Source organism: Pseudorasbora parva, chromosome 4, assembly GCF_024679245.1.
Source record: "Pseudorasbora parva isolate DD20220531a chromosome 4, ASM2467924v1, whole genome shotgun sequence".
NCBI classification, from domain to species: Eukaryota; Metazoa; Chordata; class Actinopteri; order Cypriniformes; family Gobionidae; genus Pseudorasbora; species Pseudorasbora parva.
In genome coordinates, this window is record NC_090175.1 from 13,415,782 (window position 1) to 13,440,950 (window position 25,169).

General features: G+C 39.0%; 1 protein-coding gene across 1 annotated transcript in view; it reads right to left on the reverse strand.

The window, feature by feature from the left end:
• Positions 1–4,043: 4,043 nt before the first annotated feature.
• The window catches only part of tbck (TBC1 domain containing kinase), a 68,989-nt gene continuing 47,863 nt past the window's right edge, over positions 4,044–25,169 (reverse strand). The window contains exons 24-26 of the mRNA XM_067440977.1: positions 8,628–8,803; positions 4,490–4,649; positions 4,044–4,378 (exon numbers count right to left, since the gene is read on the reverse strand). Of these exons, the coding sequence (XP_067297078.1) occupies positions 4,268–4,378; positions 4,490–4,649; positions 8,628–8,803 (447 nt within the window). The 3' untranslated portion in view covers positions 4,044–4,267. The remainder of the gene's footprint in view (positions 4,379–4,489; positions 4,650–8,627; positions 8,804–25,169) is intronic.

Here is a 25,169-nt window from a genome sequence, read left to right on the forward strand (position 1 = left end):
CAAAATGTTTAGCAAATTCTGCAAACCGCCCCTTTTTTGTGTTCTACAGAACAAAAAGTCATACAGGTTTGTATCGACATGAGGGTGAGTGTAATGAGGTTCGTAGATGGGAAGGAAGGAGGCGGGAACCGGCGAACGTTTCACAAACTTTAATTCAACATAAATAAACAAAACGAAAGTAAAACCGCGGGCAACCCCCCACGGACGACTGCCCACAAACACATAAACAAAACATAACATAACATAAAATCCGGGCCTGGTCCTCTCTCGTCTTCCGCTGTCCTTGCTCCTCCTTTTATGCTCCCGTCACATGGCCGTGAGACGAGACCGGTGTGCCACGCAGCTGGCACTCGTCAATATTAATCACCGGCCCGCTCTCGCGGTCCCTCGCCCCGCTGCCTGTCACACCACAGTGAGTAAATGAGTTTTATTTTTCTGGGTAAACTACTTCTTTTGAGGAGCTAAGTGTCTGCCAAAAAACATCCCATAACAATTTTACCACCATTTCACGAGTTCACACTTACATCAAATTAAATAGAGTAAGATTATGCGTATTTGGCGTGCTGTCCGGGGGAGGGCTCCGGGCTCGGATTTTTGCCCGAACCCAGAGAATCCCCCCCCCCCCCCCCCCCCCCCCCCACACACACACAGTTGAATCACAGTGAGGAGATGGGGTGGTGGAGGGATGCTAAGAAACTGTCTACTGAAGGAAGGTAAGGCAGCTGTATATATGCGCTCCACCTGATTATGATGATTGATTAGTTAAGTATGCTCCGCTCGTGTTGGATTAGGTTTAATTTGTCTGGATGTACTCCACCTGGCTTGATTAGGTTAAGTTATCAGACATGCTCCTTTGTTTAATTATCTGTTCGTGCTCCTCTCGAAATTAGTTAATAAAACTTCACTTAGGCTGGACTTTTGACTCCAAATAGGAAGCATCCATGGAATTTTATTAAAGAGGCCATACTGTATAAAGTCTTGATTTTGTTTTTGGGGTGTAATCTAACAGGTTTTTATGCTTGAATGTAAAAAAAAAATGTTCTTCATATTCTCCATTGTTGCAGCACCTCTCTTCACCGTCTGTCAGTAACGCTCGGCTGAGTCTCTATAAAGCCCCACCTTCTGAAAAGTACAATGTGCTTTGATTGGTCAGCTGGAGCAGTGTGTTGTGATTGGTCGACTGCTTCCAGCTCGTATTTTCTGCGTATGCAGAAATGAGGAATATCGTGACGTGTTTGTTCCCGTAAGAAAACTCAAGACTGTAATGGAGGCGTTTCAGGGAGTTCAGAAACAGTGTGCATTGATATAATAACTCCCTCTGGAGTGTCTTGGTAACGTTTCTGACTTTTTCCATGGTCAAATAACAGCGTTACACACTTAAGAAACCTGAAAAAGTATAATAGGACAGATGTTAGATTTGTCAGCCCTGGTATGTATTTTCCCCAGTCTTCAAATATCCAGTAATCCACTATAGCTCCTCTTTCTGTTCTTAACTGACAGGACTGGAATCCACAGTGCATTTCTGATTCTACAAGCCCATTCACATCAAACGATGCGTTGCGTTCGAAGAAAGCCCTTGCACACTAATGTGGTTATTTAAATTTTCCTGACCTTTCTGTGAGGTTGGATCAGTCTAGACATTAATTAGGCGTTTTCACCCACAGAATATCTTCTGCCGTTTATCATAACTTTCTCTGGAAGTTTTTTTGTTGTACGTAGGTGCCTGAAAATTCACCATTAAACCTTCTCCGCAACCTATTTTTCTTTATTGGCACGAATGTCAGAGTGAAACAGGATATTCGATGGAATATAATGTAGGTTGGGACTTTATATTGATTGGATCATCAACATTATCCAATAACCTGTAGCTCACAACCTAAGTGAATTGATTCTGAGCAAACTGAGACATTTAAAAATAATGTAGACAGGATTTGCTCAGAATAAACAACAAACATAAATTATCATAATGGTTAATGGTCATAAATTGAGAAATCAACTATTCCTTGATCTTTTGAAATGTAAGAGTATACACCGATCAGGCATAACATTGTGATCTAATGAACTAATATTGTGTTGGTCCCCCTTTTGGTGCCAAAACAGCCCTGACCCGTCGAGACATGAACTCCACTAGACCCTGAAGGTATGCTGTGATGTCTGGCACCAAGATGCTAGCAGCAGATCCTTTAAGTCCTGTGAGTTGCGAGGTAAGTCCTGTGTATTTTCTCAGCACATCCCACAAATGCTCGATTGGATTGAGATCTGGGGAATTTGGAACACCTCAAGCCAAACCAACACTTCAAACTCAATGTGCTCCTCAAACCATTCCTGAACCATTTTTTGCTTTGTGGCAGGGCGTATAATCCATGCCTTCTTCCTATAGTGCACATTATCCTGCTGAAATGGCCACAACCACCAGGAAAAACAGTTTCTATGAAAGGCTGTACATGGTCTGCAACAATACTTAGGTAGGTGGTACGTGTCTCAGTAACATCTACATGGATGGCAGGCCCCAAGGTTTCCCAGCAGAACATTGCCCAAAGCATCACACTGCCTCCGCCGGCTTGCCTTCTTCCCGTATTGCATCCTGGTGCCATGTGTTTCCCAGGTAAGCACCACACTCGGCCATCTACGTGATGTAAAAGAAAACTCAATTCATCAGACCAGACCACCTTCTTCCATTGCTCCGCAGTCCAGTTCTAATGCTCACGTGCCACTGTTGGAGCTTTTGGCGGTGGACAGGGGTCAGCATGGGCACTCTGACTGGTCTGCTGCCATGCAGCCCTAATGCTCTGACCTAGTCGTCAAACTCGCTCAAATCCTTATGTTTGCCCTTTTTCCTGATCCAGCACACCAACTCTGAGGACAAAATGTTCACTTGCTGCTCAATACATCCCAATCACTAACAGGTGCCGTGATGAAGAGATAATCAGTTATTCACTTCACCTGTCAGTGGTCATAATGTTATGCCTGATCGGTGTTCTATAAAAACATCCTGCACGTTTTAGAACTTCCGTGTTAGTCCAAAAACAGCTTTTATTGAATCCAACAGAAAATGACTTGTTTTGAATTTTGTCACATTATATCATAATAGTGCGGTAAAAGACTTCGACGCCTACTTCTAGAGTATATCTAAATATAATGTTATAATCAACACTTTTCATGATTAGTTAAAGCTGCACTATGCAACTTTCCGTCCACTGGAGGGCGCCTATTCTAAACAAAGGCGTAGTTTGATGATGCCAAGTTTGAGCGCAGCATCTTGGGACACGAGCTGAGCACGGCCGCTGGAGTGATTGTTATACAAACACACAGCTCGCCAACACTTTTATTATGACGGGACGGGACACAGTCGCCGGGCGGCTGCACAGATCTCTTCCGGTTATGATTATGAGGTAAGGCAGCTCTGTTTATCATATTAGATACATTTAAGTGTGTTTAAAATGATGTTATGACGTTACTCCGTGCGTTCACATGTTCACACTGCTAAGAGTAAAGCGCTCCTGCCAAATAAAACTCGGAAACCGAGGATAATGCAGATATGACATGATTGACAGGCGACTCCCTCAAACGCTATGCTGAAACGTCCCGGTCCTTAGTTAAAATAGCAATTTTCTCACAATTTACAAATAGTTGGAAACATTTGGGATATTGTAGGTACTCAACTGAACAAAATATATAACACTGGCCTGGTGGTTTTTGGATATTTTACTGCAAAAATACTACATAGTGCACCTTTAATCTGTAATAGTAAAAACGTAGTAAAAGAAACGCAGACACCCCTTCAAACAGAGCGTTCAAATCAGAGGATTAAAATCAGGGTACAAAAAATGCTTTTTTATTTCTAAATTATGACAACTTCTGATGTAAAAATCACTAACATTATAAGTGCATCTCAGGAAACATTATACAATTTAAAAAAAATCACTTCATGACCCCTTAAGAATCAAGTAAAGGGTTTAATAAATACTAAAATGGGAATGGTAATTTTGAAGTTAGTAATTTTGAGAAATGAAAATTACAAATGAGGCTTTTACGACAACAGCTGTAGATAAAAAAACATCAACTTTATTTTTGTTGATTGGTTTGGTCCCAGAAGTTCAAACAGCTGTGCATTTTTCAAGTTCAAACTTTTCAGTGCTGACATGCATAATGCCTTTATGGAACTCAACATAGCTTAGACGTAAAAATGTTTAGCTGAGAAATGTATTCACTTCTTGCACCATGTAACTGCCATTTAAACAGCTTCCCTTTAGCAAAGCACATCCTGTTATATCTGCGGAGATGGGACCGTTAACAGGCCAGTGGACTTCATCTTGTTCATGCCACCATCCAAGACACAAACTCGAGGGAAATTCACTTTCACCAGGTGAGCCGCAAACTACAGGAGAAAAGGATGTAAACTTGTATGTATGCTTATTATTTATTTGTATGCATATTGCAGAAGCATTTCCTAAAAAAAAACATCAATAGGAGAATGAAATAACCTTACCGTGGTAGCATTCTTCATGATGTTGCTGAGGATCACGATGACGCGGTATCTGTATCCTGCCAGGGTGCTGGTGGCGGGACACTGGAGCAGCTCTCCCTCCGGCCCAAACGTGGAGGTGTAAGGAATGTTAATGCTGCCTGGGATGTGACCGCGACTGAAGCTGCACACGGACGGTCAAGGTTCATACGGCTGCGCTTATTTGTACAAAAATACATTAAATACAAACAGTAATATTGTGAAATATTATTATGACACAAAATACGGGTTTTCTATTTCTTTTGATTTAAAACAGAATGTATTCCTGTGTTTAAAGCTGAATTTTCAGCTTTATTACTCCAGTCTTCAGTGTCACATGATCCTTCGGCGACCGAATGGTTCTAAGAACAGTAAGGAATTGGTCCAGTTATATTTCCACTCAAGTGTGGTTCGGCACGGCACAATTACAAAACCATTCTCAGCCAGGAATTCTCAGCGTGGCTGGCTAAAGTGAAGTGACGTTTCACTCAGGATTGGGACTTTTACTAGGCTTAATAATAAGTTAATAATACAATTAAAAGAAATATCTGCTCATCCTCCATAATGCGGACGCTATTTACATCTTGTACAATCTGTAAACTCTTGAGTTAACAAGACAACAACTGACGCATTTGCATTACATTCTAATGAGCTCCGTTATTATCAGGCATGGAATGGATTGGTTAAGCAATGATAATGGTGGAAAAGTGGCTAATGTTGAAAACAGTTGTGCTGCTTAATATTTTTCTGGAAACCATGAAAATGGTGGAACTGGGAATGATTAGCAACTGTAAATATCAAAAATGTTTTCAGAGTAACACTATTTTACTGTCATTAGCCGCATCCACATTACCCTTTAAACTGCGCAAATTGAAAATTCGGCCAATAAATCGCAACAAAAATAAAAAATAAAACGTTTTTTTTTGTTCTCACATGAGGTGGTTTATCAGGCAATTCGAAAAAGGAATATTTTGCAAAAATGCTACATATTTACAGTATTTGAACTGGTCACCTGACGGGGATTGCGGGTGTTATGTTTGGACAAAACAATTACGGCAATACTGGATTCTAAACAACAAAGAAATCAAGACCAGAAAGCAGATATGAGGGAGAGAGACCTCGCAGAAACAGCTCGTGCGTGGCCACTTCTCTCGGGTGAGCGCGTGCGCACATCGACCAGAGAGAGCAAGAGCACGCCCATCAACGAGCTTTGTTATGGGAATCGGTGACAGCACTGTGGTATTTTTTGTAGCCACAAAGTCAACAATGCCACTGAAGAAGTGTGTTTTTGGTTGTGAGGGAAAGACAACCTTGTTCAGCTTTCCAAATAGCCCAGTGCTAAGGAAACAGTGGATGCAGTTTGTTTTTCAACGGAGTTCTGAAAGTGTTTGTTTGTTCCCGGTCATGAGTCGAAACCTAGTTAAAAGGCATCAAATGTCTGTTTGGTTGGCAATCGGTGTGTAAAGGGAATAAAATGTGAACAACATGAACATATGGTGAATCAAATGTCATCCAAGGATAATGCCATGATGTATTGTGTATGTGTGTAACTCTTTAGCTCTGCCCACTGCACACCTTCATGAGTTTGGCTATTTTCAGAAAGAATAGTACAGCGTATCTGTCTTTTATAAATATGATCAAACTAAAGACTCTTCGGTGATATGAAGGATGTAATACTACTCTACAGGGACTCCAGATTAACATGATATTAGCAGAAAGTGTGAAGGTACCATGTTTCAAGAAAAAACAAAACATTTAAGCGTCTTTAAACTAAGATAAACAAAATTACGAAAGATCATTTTACATACATTTTTAAAGCACAAAACCTCACAAACGATCTTAGATTGAATGGGGTACAAAAAATAAGCTTAATTTAAGAGACTGTATACATTCTGAAAACCAATTTTTTCATTACACTTTATTTTGATAGACCACTTTTGACATTTTACTAACTATATGTAACTTAGTAGTAGTAGACTAGGGTTACTAGAATACGTTGACATGTACTTGCAAAGTCCCTTATAGTTAGTAGAACGTCTAAAGTGGTCTATGAAAAAGAGGCTTTGATGTAGACCAAGGAGTTAGGTGATTGGTTAATGCCCAGTTGCTTTTAGAGTGACTGAACGGTGTCAGATCAAATGTTTAGTTCACCCAAAAATTAAAGTTACAATTCACTGCCATTATAAAGTTGGGAAGAGCCGGGATATTTTTGTTTAAATATATGTACCTCTGATTGTGTTTGGCTGAAAGAAGAAAGTCATATACACCTAGGATGGCTTAAGGGTGAGTAAATTATTTGATAATACATTTTGGGGTGAATTAACCCTTTAAAATGTGAAGACATTACGAAGTTCAGCTCTAATGTAAGCAGTACGGTGTATTTAGTGAATTCGCAGAGGTACTTTGGTATACATGTGTTGTGGTAAGACATCCAAGAAGCACACAATCCCTTGTAAGCTCTTGAGCTGGTCGTTTGTAATTGTGTCAGGTGAAGTTCACAGGATTTACAGAACAAACCCTACACAGATCTATGGGCTTTGTGGAAACCATCCAACTTTATCCACAACCCACTGCAGCACTACGAAAGAAAGAGACAGAGAACAAAGTGTGCAGGACAAGACAAATAAAATAAAAAAAAGAGAGTAGAATAAAGTCCCTTGGGACATTGATTAAATATGACCAAGACAAGTGCACAGAAGAGCAGCGTCTCGAAGAGAAGCGCAGCAGGTGAGCGGAGTGAAGGATGAGATGAGAAAAGGGAAAGAGTGCATAGTGTAATTGAATAATAACTCTTCTTAGCTGCCTTCCTCCATAGATAAAGTTTCAATCAATGATATTTGTGCTACATCTTTCAATAAAAACGAGTGGAACTTTTTAGAAACATTTAACACGACCATTCTCCATTTTTCAAGGGGATGAGAAAACGTTCATGCAGATTTTAAACCCGAAAGGGCTTTGTCTAACATTCATATCAAATATCGATATGGCCATAAATGGTGCAGAATATAAAATTAGAGAACGATGAATATCTACATCGGTACATCCATATAGCAGCCCTGCAGCTTTTACATTCAGCCTTGTATACATTTATTATGCCTGCTCTTATCCTGCTTGTTTCCACTATCGTGCATCTACTTACAGCTGCACTAATGGAAACAGTGACAAACAAATGAACCACAGTAATGCTCTCACACACAATCCACACTGGGCCGTCACTCCTGACAACAGACAACAATCTGTCTCAGGGGCTGACTTTTAGCTGTCAAATGATCTGATTTTTACAATACTGACTATTCAAGAGCTTAGCCAATTCCTAAATGATTGTTTTCAAACATTGAAGCACAGCTATGGAAACTGTGCAAGTACATTACTAGATTTTTTTTTTCATGTCTTGAAGAAAATTTGAGCATGGTGGAGTTGGCCTAATAATTTCCCCACGTTTTGATGTCTCTAACATCGATGTTCTGATGTTTAGCTTGGGCTCTCAGAGGCCACATAGACAGCAAAAAATCCTGCTCTTACAGGAAAAAATAAAAAATACTATCTATTTCTAAAATATTATTTATATCTCTAAAATCAAGAGACCTTTATATACTACAGTAAAATGTTTGGGGTAAGATTTGATAAAAAATGTTTTAGATTTTATTATTTATTTAAAAATAAATACTTTTATTTAGCAAGGATGCATTAAATTAATCAGTGAGAAATTATAATATTACAAAGGATTTTTTTTTTTATATTTCAAATAAAGGCTGTTCTATTTAACTTGATAATAATAAATTAATAAATGTTTCTTGGGCATTAAATCATCATATTAGAATGATTTCTGAAGGATCATGTGACACTGAAGACTAGAGTAATGATGCTGAATATTCAGCTTTGATCACAGGAAATTACACTTTTAAAAATCTATTAAAGTATATGAAACAGTTGTTTTAAATTGTAATAGTACTTCACAATATTAGTACACAATATATTATAGTTTTTACTGTATTTTTGATCAAATAAATGCAGTTTTGAAGCGGGTAAGAAACGCCTTTAAAAAAACATTTCTCAAAAGAAACTTTTTTTTTTTTTTTTTACAAAGGAAGACTTGCATTTATTATTAAGATTAAAAGGATACTCTTCAAGGCTTCGAATGTCCACTGCCAGAATCTTAGGTTTCCCAGTCCTGGCCCTCTTGGCAGGAGTTTTAAAGCAAGCTGGTCCACTCAGCTCACACAGGTCAATGAGATCTTCCACAGAGACACGCGGAGACACTTCTGCTTTCAGCTCGCTCAGCTTTAGTGGCTCGCGGCTCTGAGGGTGCAAAGAAATAAGTGGTAAAACAACAGATTTTTTGCAGCAGTAAGTGGTATATTTATGCGTGAGAAAAAGATGTATAGGTTGAATTTTTAGCCTGTTAGTGTTGAGCAGGAAAAATAGTGAAGAGTCTGAGTATATTCAAATAAAACAAATGTTAAATCCCTGCATCCTGCACCTTGATGACACTGGTATGCCTCAAGGATCTGTACTCGGCCCGATAGCATTCTCAATTTTTCCTGGATCACTTGATTCTCTTATCTAACGGTATGGCTTTTCTTTTTCAATGCCATGTCGGCTTCTGCTTCTGCTTCTCTATCTGTTTTTACTCCTGTGATCTCAAATCCCTCTGACATCTCAACCTGAATGAATAATCAACACCTCAAGCTCAACCTGTCAACACTGAGCTGCTGACGATGGCTTCCAACTCTGTTTTTTTCCCCAACCGAAATGGAGAGAAACTCAGTCGTTACCCCGAGGTGAAAAAAAGCTCTAGAAGTCATTCATACTGACCAGCTCACATTCAATGAACACATCAAAGCAATCTCACAGTTTTGCAGCATTATGACACAGAACTAGATTTTTTTCTTGGTCTCCACATCTCAATCAACCTTTTTTTGTCAGATTGCAGAGACTGAGATTATTGCACCTTATCCGAAACCACAAGTAAAAACAAAGCAAACTGTGTTTAGATGCCAGTCAGATGTTTTTTTCCAGTCCAAATAGGTCAGTTTTGCCTTTAAGTTTGTAGGATTGGAAATAATCAAAGACATATGAAACTGAACAGAGACATTTACAGTGGGGAAAGAGGTAATTATCTGATTGGTCAGTTTGAATGTCTCCTATTTGGGTTTTAGTCACATGGTCAAGGAAGGGATAAAAGAATACTGCAACTGTTACTCTGACTCTGTTATTCTGTAACGGGTTGCTCTCTGGCTCTTCTTTTCGCTGGGGCTTCTTTGCTCTGGCTCTTTCTCTCTTTTATTTTCTAAATCCTGTCTCTCCCTCTCTCCCACTTTCTGTCCCTCAGGTAACATTCTATTCATGCTGAGTACAATAAGTTTGATCTTTTTTATAATTATTAAGTGAAACTATAATCATATTTGGTTACTAATTCCTTTCAACTGCAAAAACATTTGTTTTTCAGTTTTTGAAAAACAGGGGGGGGGGGGGGGGGGTTGATTCTGTATTAACTTTGAAGTGTTGTCTATTGCAATACAATATCATTACACTATAGCAATGCTCTCGCACGTTTTGCTATTGTAACACCACTTATTTCCGTTGTTGGTATAAGTACCAGTGGGTGGTAATAGACGAGAAATGTACAGTTTTGTACCATTTTGCTGATACCATTTCTTTATTCATTTGGCAACCCTGCAGCCTGAACCACTGTAGGCGAACCACTCTTCAAAGTCTGCAAGACTAGCTGTTTTTTATTTAAGCGACAGCTCACCAGCCTACCTGTATGTGCAGCACGACCCCTCAAGGGTATCCAAAATACTGCTGCTTAATACAGTTAACTGCCAGAAATTCTGTCACAAGCTGTTGTGTGAAATCCTCACAAGTTGCATCTTTGCTTAAGTCTACACGGGGTGCCTATACTTGCCTGAATCTAAAATCAAGACACTTTTTCTGGCCTACCATTGCAGAAAATGCCCTGGGCCCCTGCTACCTCAGATCCAATATCAAACCCTGTTTTTCCCAGCCCATTTGGGTCAATAAGCTCCATCCAGTCTTCACATGTAAGGAGCCCACCTGTCTGGAACTGTCTTCATCTGTGCCACATCCCGGTCATTAACAGAGCCGCAAATGGACCAAATTAACTCAAAGGAGACTATTCATTCTCCCATAAATATAATTTCTCCCATTCTACTAAAAAGCAGAGCAATGCAGCAATATCATAGCTCTAATTGGCACTTCAGGTTCAGGCACATTCGATCTGTATCAGGAAGGACCAATTTAATAGGCACAATAGAAGTGGATAACATTCACCGTTCCTGCATATCTTCCCTACATCTCAACACTGGCTAAATTATCAAGCAAATAATCTACAGTAACAGCAATGAGAGTGGGTGGATTACAAAAAAGGTGGGCAGTCTAATATAAAATAAAATAAAACTATTTTGATCCTTTTTTCCATTTGAAAGATTGAAATATATTCAAACATCTCTATTCCTGTAGCTCAAACTGCAGAGCAGGGCACTAGCAATGCTGACATTATGGGTTCAATTTCCAGGGAATGCAGGAACTGTTGTCTACCTTGAATAAAATGTCATTTTCTTAAGATAAAAGGAAAAATGTAAAGCGAGGTAAATGAACACAAAAATAAAGGTTCCTTATTGGCATCTATGGTTTCATTAAGAACCTTCAACATTTCCTTTCCATTTCCATTATAGTGGTTCTTTAGATCACCATATTGTCCCGAATAGAAAACATCTAAAGAAAAAAAAAGTGTTTGTCTTATATTCAGTCTAAACTGTTACATGCCAATAATACATCCGAAACAATTGGCAGCGCCAAACGCGGAAAACGAGTGCGCCAAGTAATACGGTGTCAGAGTGTAATGTTAGAAGATCGCGAGTACAAAAAAACCCGCTAACAGTCAAAGAAAAGCTTACTGTCTAAGAGCCATTGACTGTCATGTTTGCTGGCCTCCCTTAAGGTACCAAACTTCCCCTGTGCGTGATTTCAAACCGCAAGACGGTACCCACATTTCAGAATTACAATAAGATGTCACTTCTACTGTTAATTACATGTTGGTAGGCTACATGGTTTTCACTAAGAGATGGATAACCTAATTGTTATATAATTCAGATGGACTACAGGTTATAATTATGGTATGCCAAATACCGGTAGTTATTTTTTAAAAATAAGAGTTTCTATATTTGACCAGTATTTACCTAGCCTGACAAGCCAGACCCACATCAAGATGTTTGGTCTGGAAACTCACCATAGACAGGGCTCAATCCGAGGGGCGGGATAAACGGTTGCCTTTCAAACTCCCTCTGCACGCGATAGGATAGCGCTACCACCAACCAGAGCAACGACGGTGAAGGGGAGCTTGTTGATAGATTAAACATTCGCCGTATCCGGTCGGCTAAACTCCGAACACATCTTCCCTTTTTAAGAATGACTTCAGTGCCGTTCTTTGTTCTTTTCTCAGAGAAAAGCTTAACTCCAAGTCTTCCAGAGTCGTGGTCAAAGCTGATTCGAAAGACCGTTCGCCAGTTTCTGTGTTTACTAGAAGCACGCAAACGCAACTCGGCCGTTGTCATTATGGCCCCGCCCAACGACACTGGCCCGGCAAGAGTTAGGCGAATACAGCTCAGAAGGGTATTGAGAGTTGCTAGACAACACTCGCGGGCAGATTAGATTTGCTGCCGCTAGGGTGCGTCTAGATTTCTAGGCTAGTATTTACCATATTTTCAATACAAAAATGTAAATATGAAAAAATATGCAATATGAAAATGATTTTCAAATAAAATATTTTGTTCTCCAAAAAGCCTTTTTCCAAAACATACATCTTGAAAAGGGGGGTTTGTCTTATATTCGGCATCATGCAGCCTAGCAGTGTTGTCAAAAGTACAGACCATGATACCAAGTCGGTACTGAATTTAGCCTTTGTGCTTACGCAATCATCCGATATGCCTGTGATTGGCTAGAAATTATCCACACTCTGTTGTGTTTGAAAGCACACGGAAGTGAAAGAACAAGCAGGTGTAGGCTGATAAACACCTGATAAACATACTGTTTGACAACAGTACAGCCTAGAATAGAGACAGAGCAACACGCATCATAATCTGAAAGCCACGCCCACCGGGGGGGAAAACAAACCAACCGTCTCCATTGATTTTCTATTGCGGGAAGCTGCCTCCTTGTTATTTCTGACTTATCAGCTTTTAGACATTGTTATTTTTTGTTGTTGTTAAAAACAAGCTAAAAAGCCCAGCACCAAAAACCAGAAGTGGTTATAAGCTGCTGACCCAAAAAAACAAGCGTTTTAAGACATAAAAGTGAATGAGACAGAGCGCTACATGTGAGATTACACTGAGAACTACGCCCACTGGAGGGGAAAGTGATCAGCGACATGAAATATAATGTCATAAAATGGACATTTGTATATTTGACAAAATGTTTACTGCACACGTAGGCATACTGAGTATCAGGATCCCAAAACTGACCCATTCTTCCTGCTGAAGGTTCACGTCAATTGCCTGTATACAATTTTGTCTCCTTAAACGCTCATTTTTTTAAGTCGACAGCTTATAGAAAAGTAGTTATGAGTTTTTTAGCTTGTTTTCTGTATACCTTGTCACATATCAGCTTTTAGACATTGTTCTGTTTTTTGTAATAAGTCCAAAATAACAAGGATGCAGCCTCACGCAATACAAAGGATCTGACCCTACGCTGGATTAACATGTTCTTTACACTAATACAACTGGCTTTTTTAAGAACTGTTCACTTAAAGTTTTTTTTGCGGGGAACCAAAAATGCATTGACACAAAAACCCTGAAAGTGTATGTAAGAATCAAAACTGTAGATCAGAGAAACAAATATTTGATATTTATTCCTGTTATGGTGAAGCTTTATTTTCAGCAGCCTTTTTTACTTTAGTGTCACCCTGATGATCCATGATCCTTCAGAAACTAGTCTAATATGCAGATGCCATCACAGGAATAAATTACATTTAAAAATATAATTAAATGTTAGTAAAAAAGTTAAAGTTATAAAAGTTCAATTTAAAAGTTAAATTGAAATGATACATTTCACAATATTACTGTTACCATATCACAATAGCCGTCTTTCAAAAAGAAATTCGGAATTATTTCAAACGGTAGTGTACGTATAAAGTCATTTTTATAATTGATTTTGCAATTGATTCGCGACATCTCATGCTTGTAGGAAGCGTCAGTGGGTGCTCGGCATATATGGGCATACCGCCCAGCCCTAATAACAATCCGCATTATCGCTGAATTCCACACTTCTAAGTGCAGGACTCTGAAACAAAGGGCAACAGCACAGGAAAGGGCAGCGGGGTGGGGGGATCTCTCGTAAATGTCAATGTTCAGTAGCCCATGAAATCAGTCCAATCAGTCACGGAGTACCAGCCTCCCACAGAGTGCAGCCAATTACCTATGAGGTCACCTTAGCAATGGAGGTAAGTTTGAGGAATGGAGGGCGGCTGATGTCCAATGGGTTCTGGTATTAAAGTGCATTAGATCCGCAGGGCTCGTGGCATTCTCATCATTGCCTAAAGGAGGCCCTTGTGCCCTGGCTTCAGAAACTCTAAATGCAGGCAAGAGTCTTGACCTTTTATTATCACTGGTGACATTTCAATAGGCCGTAAACTTGCCTGTTTGGATGCTCTGTGGTTTCGCAGAAGGCCAAGAGAATCGAAACCCACAGAGCTGGTCTGATCACCAAGTCGAAATGGTAAATGTTTGGTCTCAAAGCTGAAAGGAGCTGGTTTTAAAAATGCAGAAATAATCAAATCCATGCAAACATTCCTGTGGGTATTTACGGTCTGAAAAGGATTACCCGTGCAAATCTGAAAACATGGCTTGTGTTTGAAAGGCTTAACATCTACATGACAGGTGCTGTCAAAAATGTATGCTATCTTTTATCAAAAATGACGAAGGATGGAGATCTGGCATAAACTGCCATCGCGTGACGATGCCCTGTGGAGCATAAGAGGCATTTAACCATCCAGCATCTGGCTGCACTGACTGGAGCAGGCGATATGCTTAGGCTGCCGCACATCAGAGAGTCTTAAACAAAGTCTGGAATCGAAATAAAAAGACAGATCCGAGACTTAAGAAATGAGACCATGGTCTGCTCACTCTCCCCTCCTGCCCAATGAGAGATCAACGTCATACCAAATACACAAATGGCTACAAGTCCATCTAAATCAAAGCTGTTGGAACATACTACTCACGTGCAATCAGCTCATGTGCACGCCCATTATATTTTATACTTTTTAATGCCAATATGATGATTATCTTGTGAAGGAACACCTTCCCTAAATATAATAGGAAGCTATATATTATACTGTGTAAGATAGAAAGCATAATAAGACTAAATTAATGATTAATTGGCATTAACTGAGGATGTTTTGATTTGTCATTGCATGTACACCGATCAGACATAACATCACTCACAGGTGAAGTGAATAACACTGAATATCTCTTCATCCCCTCCTCAATTACACCTGATATTGGTTGGGATATATTAGGCAGCAAGTGAACATTTTGTACTCAAAATTGATGTGTTAGAAGCAGAAAAAATGGGCAATCTTAAGGATTTGAGCGAGTTTGTCAAGGGCCAAATTGTGATGGCTAGATGACTGGGTCAGAGCATCTCCAAAACTGCAGCTCTTGTGGGGTGTTCCCGGTCTGCAGTGGTCAGTGTCTATCAAAAGTGCTCCAAGGTAGGAACTGTGGTGAACCGGCCACAGGGTCATGGGTGGCCAAGGCTCATTGATGCACGTGTAGAGCGAAAGCTGGCACCATGTGGTTCAATCAAACAGATGAGCTACTGTAGCTCAAATTGCTCAAGAAGTTAATGCTGGTTCTGATAGAAAGGTGTCAGAATACACAGTGCATCACAGTTTGTTGGTAATGGGGCTGCACAGCCACAGATCAGTCAGAGTGCCCATGCTGACCCCTGCCCACCGCTGAAAGTGCAAACAGACCATGTACTCCATGTACATGTATTCAGTGAAACAGTATTCCCTGGTGGCTGTGGCCTCTTTCAGCAGGATAATGCGTCCTGCCACAAAGCAAAAATGGTTCAGTAAAGGTTTGAGGAGCACAACAACGAGTTTGAGGTGTTGGCTTGGCCGCCAAATTCCTCAGATCTCAAGCCAATCAAGCATCTGTGGGATGTGCTGAACAAACAAGTCCGATTCATGGAGGCCCCACCTTGAAACTTACAGGACTTAAAGGATCTGCTGCTATCATCTTGCTGCCAGATACCACAGCACACCTTCAGGAGAAGTGTAATCCATGCCTCATATTTTGGCAGCAAAAAGGGACCAACACAATATCATTATATGCCTATTTATTATTTCAAACATTTATAAATAGTTACAGCTTATTGTTTTTAGTTAAAATATATTTGCATGGCACTTTGCAAAATAAATCAGTTACAAAAAATAAGAAGTGCTGTATAAATAGTGAAAAAGATAACGAAAGTGTAGGTGGTTTGTTTCAGAAATATTTTTTGTTAAGCTGGTTATGCATTCTTCATATCCTGATAGCAATCACTAAGTTAAGTAAAATGTATTTATATGTATACATATCGTCTGTGGAAGGCGTAGGACCATAAAAAATTTGTCCAATCATTGCATTCTTTCCGAACATGATCAGCGAGTTTCATGCTTTGCAGAGTTAGACAGATGCCATTCACGCGCACCGCAACCAAAACAGCAGCCAACGTCACAGTTCTTTCTAAAGCAAAAAAACAAGCTTACGCACCATTCACGCTAGCTATAACTCATTTGGAAGAGATGGGAACCTGTGAAGTCAGTTTTTGACTTAGATGTATGCATTTCTATGTCAACACCCAAATGAACATGCAGCAGTCGGGTGGTACAGGTCAGCACTCTTTAAGTTAAAGGGGGGGTGAAACACTCAGTTTCAGTCAATCTCATGTCAATCTTGAGTACCTATAGAGTAGTATTGCATCCTTCATATCTCCGAAAAGTCTTTAGTTTTATTATATTTATAAAAGAAATATGGGCTGTACCGAGTCTTTCCGGGAAAAAAACGAGCGCCTGGAGGCGTATCGTGTGGGCGGCAGGGGCGAGGCTACATAAGGGCCAGGGTGGCACTGGCCCACTCAGATTGACGGCAGGCCCACCCAATCAGAACAGACAAAAAAAAAAAAAAAAAATTAGGATAGCAGAAAATATGCCTATGTGACAACACAAATCACTTAAATACGTACAAAAAGTTTCATTAAAAAATAGGGCTGTCAAATATGTTAATAACGCGTTAACGCAAATTCATTTTAACAGCACTAAATTTATTAACACAGCGCGCATTTTCTGTTTGATCCGTGGCATAGGGCGTGAGAGCAGTCAGACGCAAAGGATGCAGCAGCAAACATTAATAGGGAAAGAAAAGGGTTGGCATTAATATTCTAAACCAAAAGTGCAGTTATTGCCTACATAAGCTACCACATAAGCTACCACATTTTTTGTTTAACTTTTATTAGACTTCAGAAAGAAAAGAGCGTTTTTTTCACTGAGCACATTCTCTGCAGTCCAAGGGCGATGCACTGCAGCTCACTCTCGCTCATGTCTGAGGTAAATCATTAACACCATCACCACTTACAGTACACCTGTTTTATTGAACTAAATACATTACAATCGGCGAAAACGAATGCACAGGTTACTTTCCTGAACAAGCGCGCTCCCGAGTCCATGTTCTTCACACTGTCCACGTAAATCGCGGCCCAGTTCGGCGCGCACACGCAAAATACCGGCAGTTCAATAGGGAGCGCGCGTCTCTTAAAGGGGCCGCACTATATTCCTACTCGTGGAGTATGGACCTCCTCCAGGTATGGTGTGGTTATGGTGCGCTCACTGGTACACATTACCAATTTTTCATACGAACTGTGCCCTGCTCTGAATTAAACTGCCAGTGTAAAAACTCCCTTTATATTCTTAAAATGAGAGAAATCACTGCTTACTCTTAATTTTTAAGTTTAGGCTTAAGAGACATGAACAATTTCTTAAATAAACATCTATGACCTTTGATATGTCTAATCTTCATGCTGTATTGATTATTATTGAATAAGTATGGTTTCACTAATAATAAATGTACATTTGCATAAAGCATGCATTTTTGTCCATACTCATGTTGATTAGAGTATTAAAAACTTAATTTTAGATTTACAATTGCTAAAAATGTGCGATTAAATTGCGATTAATCGCGAGTTAACTCATGACAATCATGCGATTAATGGCAATTAAATATTTTATTCGAATGACAGCCCTATTAAAAAATAATTACTGTAGAGCGAAAACATTTTCATATAACTGACTTATTGCAACAGCCAATCAATAAGCTTATTGTATACTTTAGCCAATCGCGTATTGTTGAGGGGATGGGAAGATGAGTTTACGTCTGCTAGTGAAATAAACTTTTAACACAGGCCACGGTGCATAACACGAGACGAAATTCTCACAGGTTAAGCTGCAAATACATGTTTGACAACAGTTATACTGAGTTGCATTAGTTGACAAGAACTGGTTATTCCATTTTAAAATTAACCCAATTACTGAACACTGATGTCTTGTTAGTGGTCATATAGCAGCACAATATCTATATTTGTCTTCCTTGCAATAGGCTTTGTAGCTGCTTGTTATAAATAAATTTTGCATATATGAATTATATGAATTTGTTGGCAAAAAATAAATCATATATAGCTTATATTTACTGTCAAGTGATTTTGTCCCATATTGTTAAAGCTACACTGTGTGATATTTTCTCCCATCTAGTGGTGAAAAGGTATATGACCATCCAGTGAATAATTGTTTCTGCTCCTCTCAATTTCGATTTCGTTTCAACTCCTACGGTGGCCGATTTAGTCATGGCTTTCAGTTCGACCTTTTCGGTGAGTGTTGCGTCAACTCAAGTGATGAGGTAATTTTTGAAAACTATTATAATTTGCAGTTATTTAATTTACCAAATGATCTATGATCAAGTTAATCTATGTAAAATGAATAATAGAACTGAATAATAACCAGTTCATTGCTAACATCAGCTATCAGGTTCCCAGACGAATGCAAGCTCTTAGTAAAGTAACTTTTATCAGTGCTATCGTTATTCTGTATATTGTACAACACCACTAGCGTAAGGCAAACAAATTATAATGCAATTAAAATATTAATCTCATGTTATCCGTCATAGAACACGGATATATGTTATAAGGTAAACAATACTTTTTCATCACTGACGCGAGGAAAACTATCCTAGACGTCGTTCTAGTGTTATGCTCAGCACACCATGATACAATTAGCCAAGCAACAATAAAACTTCCAATATACACAAATAGGCTGAATTAATATTACCTGTCGAGAAGAAAGCAGGCAATGTCGGCGTTCTTTTTAAAATCGTTGCTCCTCATGAGCTCTTTCCATCTTGGAAAGGCCACTCTAATATTTACTTTTGTCTTGTTGATTTGCCTGTCGCGTTGCCGTCTTAATTCTCTTTTCCGCTTCCTTGGCGACTCTGATACATATTCCGCAATATTACTAGGTACCCGACCGGGGTCGAATTCGGTAATCAATTCCGGGACGTGGTTGCTTTTACACAGAAGGCGACCCGGCAATGTTCCGGGAATATTGCGGGTCCGACGTGCAGTGTGAAAGGGGCTTAAGAGTGATCCTCCGTCATCATATAGCAGCCTCAAGCAATCCTCCTCTTCACATTCGACACGGTGCCATCGAGTGTAAAAAACGCGAAAAGCGAAGCTTGAATTTACGGGTATGTCCCTCTTTGGCTAATGTACTTTCAAGATGGAGGAGCAACATGGCGACCGCCATCCGAACCCTCAACACTTATGTATTTTCAATGGTATATTATAAAATTATGAGAATGCATTATTACTTGAAAGAAGTAAATATACATTAATGAGCACATATATTTTTGAAAGAACTAAGTGATTTTAGCTAAGAATAAACTAAAAAAGTTACACAGTGTAGCTTTAAATTTGTGTAATTTGAGAGTAGTCATTGAGGTCCACCCTATTCCACCAAGGTCCACTCAGTTAAAAATTTCTGGCCTCGCCACTGGTGGGCGGAGCTAAAGAATGACGAGTGCGCACAAAGCGGTGACGTCCTCAAGCGTGGACAAACTCATGGCTATCGATCTCAGCTAATAGATATATGATCCAGAATCATTCGGAGGCTGAAATAAATTGAACAGGAGAAACGGCAACAGCAGGACGCCGTCTCTGTGGTATGTACTGTATTTAGTGGCCTGTCAACATTTGTGTCTTTACTCGCAGTTTGTGAGGACATGATTCGGTTTATGGACTATTGTATGCGACTAAACCTTAGCAGTAGCAAGGAAAAACGGTTTTGCACATCAGACTAGTGTAACGTTATACATAGAACAACAATAGAGTAATGTTAGCGCATTTGAATGACGAAGCACGCGATCGTGTCGTTTACTGATGTTTACTCACGCGACGATAGCCAACAGCACAGACATTTGAAGCAGATTTACTCACCGGCTGCTTCCAAAGCAGGACCGAACCTTTATCGCTGGGACCGCTCCGTCAAAAACACACTTCTTTGGTATGATTTGCTGAAGTCCTGTAACAGCAGTGACCGTGGAAATCCGCGATGTTGTGAAGCTTCCCGTCATTTCTGCGTTCAAATCAGTTCAAATGCAGCGCTGCCTTCCCAGAATGCTGTGCTGAAGCGTTGAAGTCGCTTGATGTCACTCATAGGAATAAAGTGGAGCGCGGCACGTCAGAAGTGTTCAAGGACAACTGGATCTGCAGCTGAGCGAGTGTTTATGGGCGTGCATTTCCTCTCTCGCTCTAGTGACGCGCGCGCGCACCCACCCTACCGGGAGAAGAGCTGGTACGGCCCATACAAGGACCTTCCGCTCTGTTCACGTCAAGCCGACCCACACTCGAAAAAAACTCTCCGAAACTTGTGAGAAACCGGAAGGAGTATTTTTAACACAGAAATACTCTATCAAACGTCCAACATTAGTTTTTGAAACTTTGTCTGTTTAGGATGGGAATCCAAGTCTTTAACAGTGTAAAAAGCTCAGTATGCATGGAACAGCATTTCACCCCCTTTAAGGATAACTTACTCTTCTTACTATTAAGAATAATAACATCAGTGGGAATGTAGTGGGAACACATTTGCCTCTGCATACCTGGAAGATGTCATTACAGATATAACTTCCTTAATATTAAACACATGAAGCACAATGACAGTGAAACACCAACATACTAAAGGACAGCATTAATATCACATGACTTGTAGCTCAAAAACCCAACAACACCAATTCACATAAAGAATTGAACAGCAAAACAGCATAGCAGCAATCTGCATTATTTATCCGAGCCAAAGCGGATGCCGGGAACCATAAGGTAAATATTGTCTCATAAAGACTTATAGAAATGAGTACACCACAATGATATTTGATAATTAAGTTCAGGTCCACTAACTCTGAGATATTTGGCCGAGTCAATGACCTGAGAAGTCATTTGCTCTGCCATTCCAGCAGTCGATTATTAACAGGTGAACACAAAGGCCATGGACACAGCTTAAAAGGAATGTTTTTAAGAGGGTTACCCACAGTTCTTAGGCTATTTGTGTTAGAGTGGCATGTTATTGAGAACCTTGTCATTGAGTAAACTAACTTATTCAAGCCATAAATAGCCTTTAAAAGCAGCTAGTAAAGTCAGACTAAATGAAGAGGAGTCTTCACAAGATGGACTGACATTACTGTGCGTTTAATGGCTGAGACTTTAATGAGCACCTGTTAGAGCTGTTTGAAGAAGTGGAGGGAAATGAGCATCGGGATTCGGTTAGTAAATCTAGACGGGTCGTATAATGCATTTTAATAAGCATTTCTCTACCCTTACATAAACACGTCAGTCCAGTTCAGACAATATATTCGAATTTTGCAGATTCTGACACATTTGGGTTTAAATGTTATGTGTAGAAAAGAGAAAATAAGTTGAAGTTTGCACCAAATGATGCACATATGGTCTAGGAAATTCTAATTCAATCACAGAAATGTATTGCCTTTTTTGCATAACACATTTCAAATCAAATCTAGGGAGTGTTATGCATCCATATCAGGCATGACCATTTGATTATACTTTATTGAAGTCAGTAACCATCACAATAAAAGGCTGGTTGCGGTTATTCCTGTTCATCATGACAGCAATTTCAGAGCGACACCATCTATAACTACTTAATTGTTGCTCAAAAACGCATTCAGCCATGCGCACATGATGTTTCTCATAATCAGCTGAAGTCACTGATATGATCCTCTCTATTGCACACACACACATACACACACACGCATGCAAGTTCTGACTGGTTGGAGTCAGGCTTTAGTGATGGCGCCTTTCAGATGGCAGACAAAAAGAGAGACCAGAAAGCTTGTTCAGCAGACATATCATGCTCTAATGACCAGGAGATGACAATCAACAGCAGGCCTAACCGCACCATTTACCACCCGAAGCACAGCTAGAGAGAAAACAAGTGATACTGCAGAGACACAATGCATGACAAAGGATGCATAAATACTGGTCAAAATAGAAAATAAATAAAGATTGGGAACTCAAATGGTCTTATATGACCCAAGAGAATGTGTCTGAAATAATAACACAGTAAACTGGTACAAATTACAAAACATGCACTAAAGACTAGTTGAGTAGTAAGCTTGGATTAAGTTCATAAATGCCACTCAGAATACATTCTAAACAAACAGTCCAAATCACACTTGAGATGCTTTCTAGCTGATTATTGCTGCTTGTTGTTAATTGCTTAGCTTATGTAAGAATGCATTTGCTAAGATGGTTAAATGTAAATGTATGTGCAAGTGCGTGCGTAGGCATGTGAGACCATACGCATTTATCAGCCTTTCACAGATACGGATATAGCTAGATATCGCTGAAGCAGTGCATTTCCAGACATCAGGCTGTGTTCAGTCAGAGAATAGAGAGAGATTAGGTCAACAGACGAGTGTTTGTGAAGCTCGGCACTGCCTTGGGCCAATCGCTGATGAAACGCAAACAGAGAGCCAAACGCAAAAGAGGTAAAAGGTTAGATAGAGGCTCTCAGTGTGACTCGAAATACATCTCATCCTCATGACACATAACCAGCCACATCACCTTTATATAGAGCACTTTTTACAATACAGATTGTTTCAAAGCAGCTTCACAGTGACATTAGTGCTAAGAAATGCAATTTAATGATTACACCACATCCTTTAAAAGACAAATATAGCAATGCTTCTGAAAAAAGCAAACACTTTCTATTGATGTGGCCTGATTATTATAATTATTAAGAGGCGGCGTAACTGATAATTTTGATCCAGGTTTTGCAGAAACACCAATTAAATATAAATTAAAGTATGTGAAGCCCCAAAGAGCAATATGTATATCTATCTTAATGATTAAGTAGAAAAATAAATACAATAATATAATTGAAAAATATAATAATATTAAAATTAAAACCTTATATTGTTAATATTACATATATTGTATATTAAGTTTATTATCAATATTATTAATACTACTTTTATAGTGTATATTTACAATTGTCATGATTTTTTACCATTAAAAATCCAAGTGGGTCTCAGATAACAAATATTTACAAATAATTCATAGATCTAAAATAATAATAATTAAATACTACCATCACTAATAATAATAACAATATGAATACAAAGATATGTACAAAATGTGATTTTACACACCTCATTTGTGGGAATATGACAAACGATTCAGGATGAGTCAGATGCCGAAGTTTGTATGGAATAATAACAATAGTTAATAAGAAGAAGAACTTGAGATAAGTGCGTGCACCCCTAATAACCTCATATTATTAATACATTATATATTGCATATTAAGGTTAATTATTAATATTATTAATTACAAAAAATAATACCGCTATTGTATATTATATATTTATGCATATTGATTCTCAACAGCAAACAGTAGTCAAATGTGTTTAAACTAGCTTTTGATACAAATATGAAAAGTCTTCATAGTACCTTTGGTTTTTGGTATATGTCAACCAGGAGATTTTCATAATATGACAGGAAGAGTAACGAGCAAAATCAGAAGGTCAGGTCATCAGAAAGGTTGTATGAGAGCAGAGAATGGGATATTTATGGGTAAGGGTTGAAGTCTTGCATGCATTAAGACTTACTTTCACAAATTCATGGTGGCATGTGAGGCAACTGAGGTCAACTGATGCCTGTAACCTACATGTGAGAGTTTCAGCAGAACAGACAGATCTCTAAAAACAAATGTAGCTGGCATTTCTGCATTAATATGATGAGATCGTAATTATAACCTCAAACTTTGCTACCTGTTCAACAACACTTGGAGGATCGGTGCATTATGCACCAATATTATTCTATAAACTAATCAAACAAAGTCCGAAATACAGCTCACCCAAAACTGAAAATCCTGTCATCATCATATATTTCAAGCAAAATCTAAGAACGAACTGATGTAACGTCATTTTGAACAAAATGAGACCAAAACAAACTTTGTTTTTAGACATATACCCATTAACTGACCATCTCTTAACCACTCTAGCCATCTCTAAAAAGCCAAACCAATGTTGATTCTGGTTTTATTACAAGCTCTGTCATGCTCTCTTCGCCAGCAGACCCTCCTCTGTTCTGTTCTGGCTTTATTTTTTAAGCGGTTGATTCCTAGAGGTTCGAGATTTAGTGGCTCCATGTCAAACTTTCTCAATTGTTTTGTCAACTAACCTTTGCCACTTCCGCACCATACAAGAGCAACCAGAGTAACTTTTTTCAGTTTTTATGGATATGTGCACAATTTTTCACAAAAAACATCTTGCTCTGTCTAAAATATAAACACATAAAATAGGCTTACCATGATAGTGAATCAGGGTAACAAAAAAAAAAATCACATTTTGGAAGAAGAATTGATGGTGTATTGAAAAAAAAAAGATACAGAGTATAGCTTTAAGAGCTTCCACTTTAGCTGAGCTTTAGGCTGACACTGGAGAGTTTATTAGCGAGCTAAAGCGTCCCATTAGGAAATGAATAGTAGGCGGATGAAATTATCAGTGGCTAAACTCACCACCTCTCCTGACTTCAAATCTTCATAAATCATTTGATTAGCAATGGATAATTGGCTCCATCTCTCATACTCTCTGACTTTACCTTTCGGCACAAAGCAATCTTTAAAAGTCCAAAAGGCCAAAAGAAACTCAGCAAAATGCCGAAAGCGATTACTGTAATAAAGGTCACTCTGTTGTTTAGGATTTTAACCTTTATATCTTCGACAGCTACTACTCTTATGACAGTAATATAACAGAGAAAGTTTCAAATCTAGCTGTTGGCCTTTCACCACTATAGACCACCTATTTTCACCAAAATGAAGGAAAAAATTAACTGGAAGGAAAAAAAATTAACTATTGTTTACAGTAAATCTTTTGAAATGACGAGATTTCTGAGATGAGTGGCTATTCAGTTTTTATGTGTTGTCACAAACTTATAGGAACCTGGAGGGCAAAATGCGTTGCGTTCATATTTTTGGCTCATCTAGTTGCCTATACATAGTATGCATCATCAAAAAGGTGTAACCTGAATTTGATCTTTTAATATCACT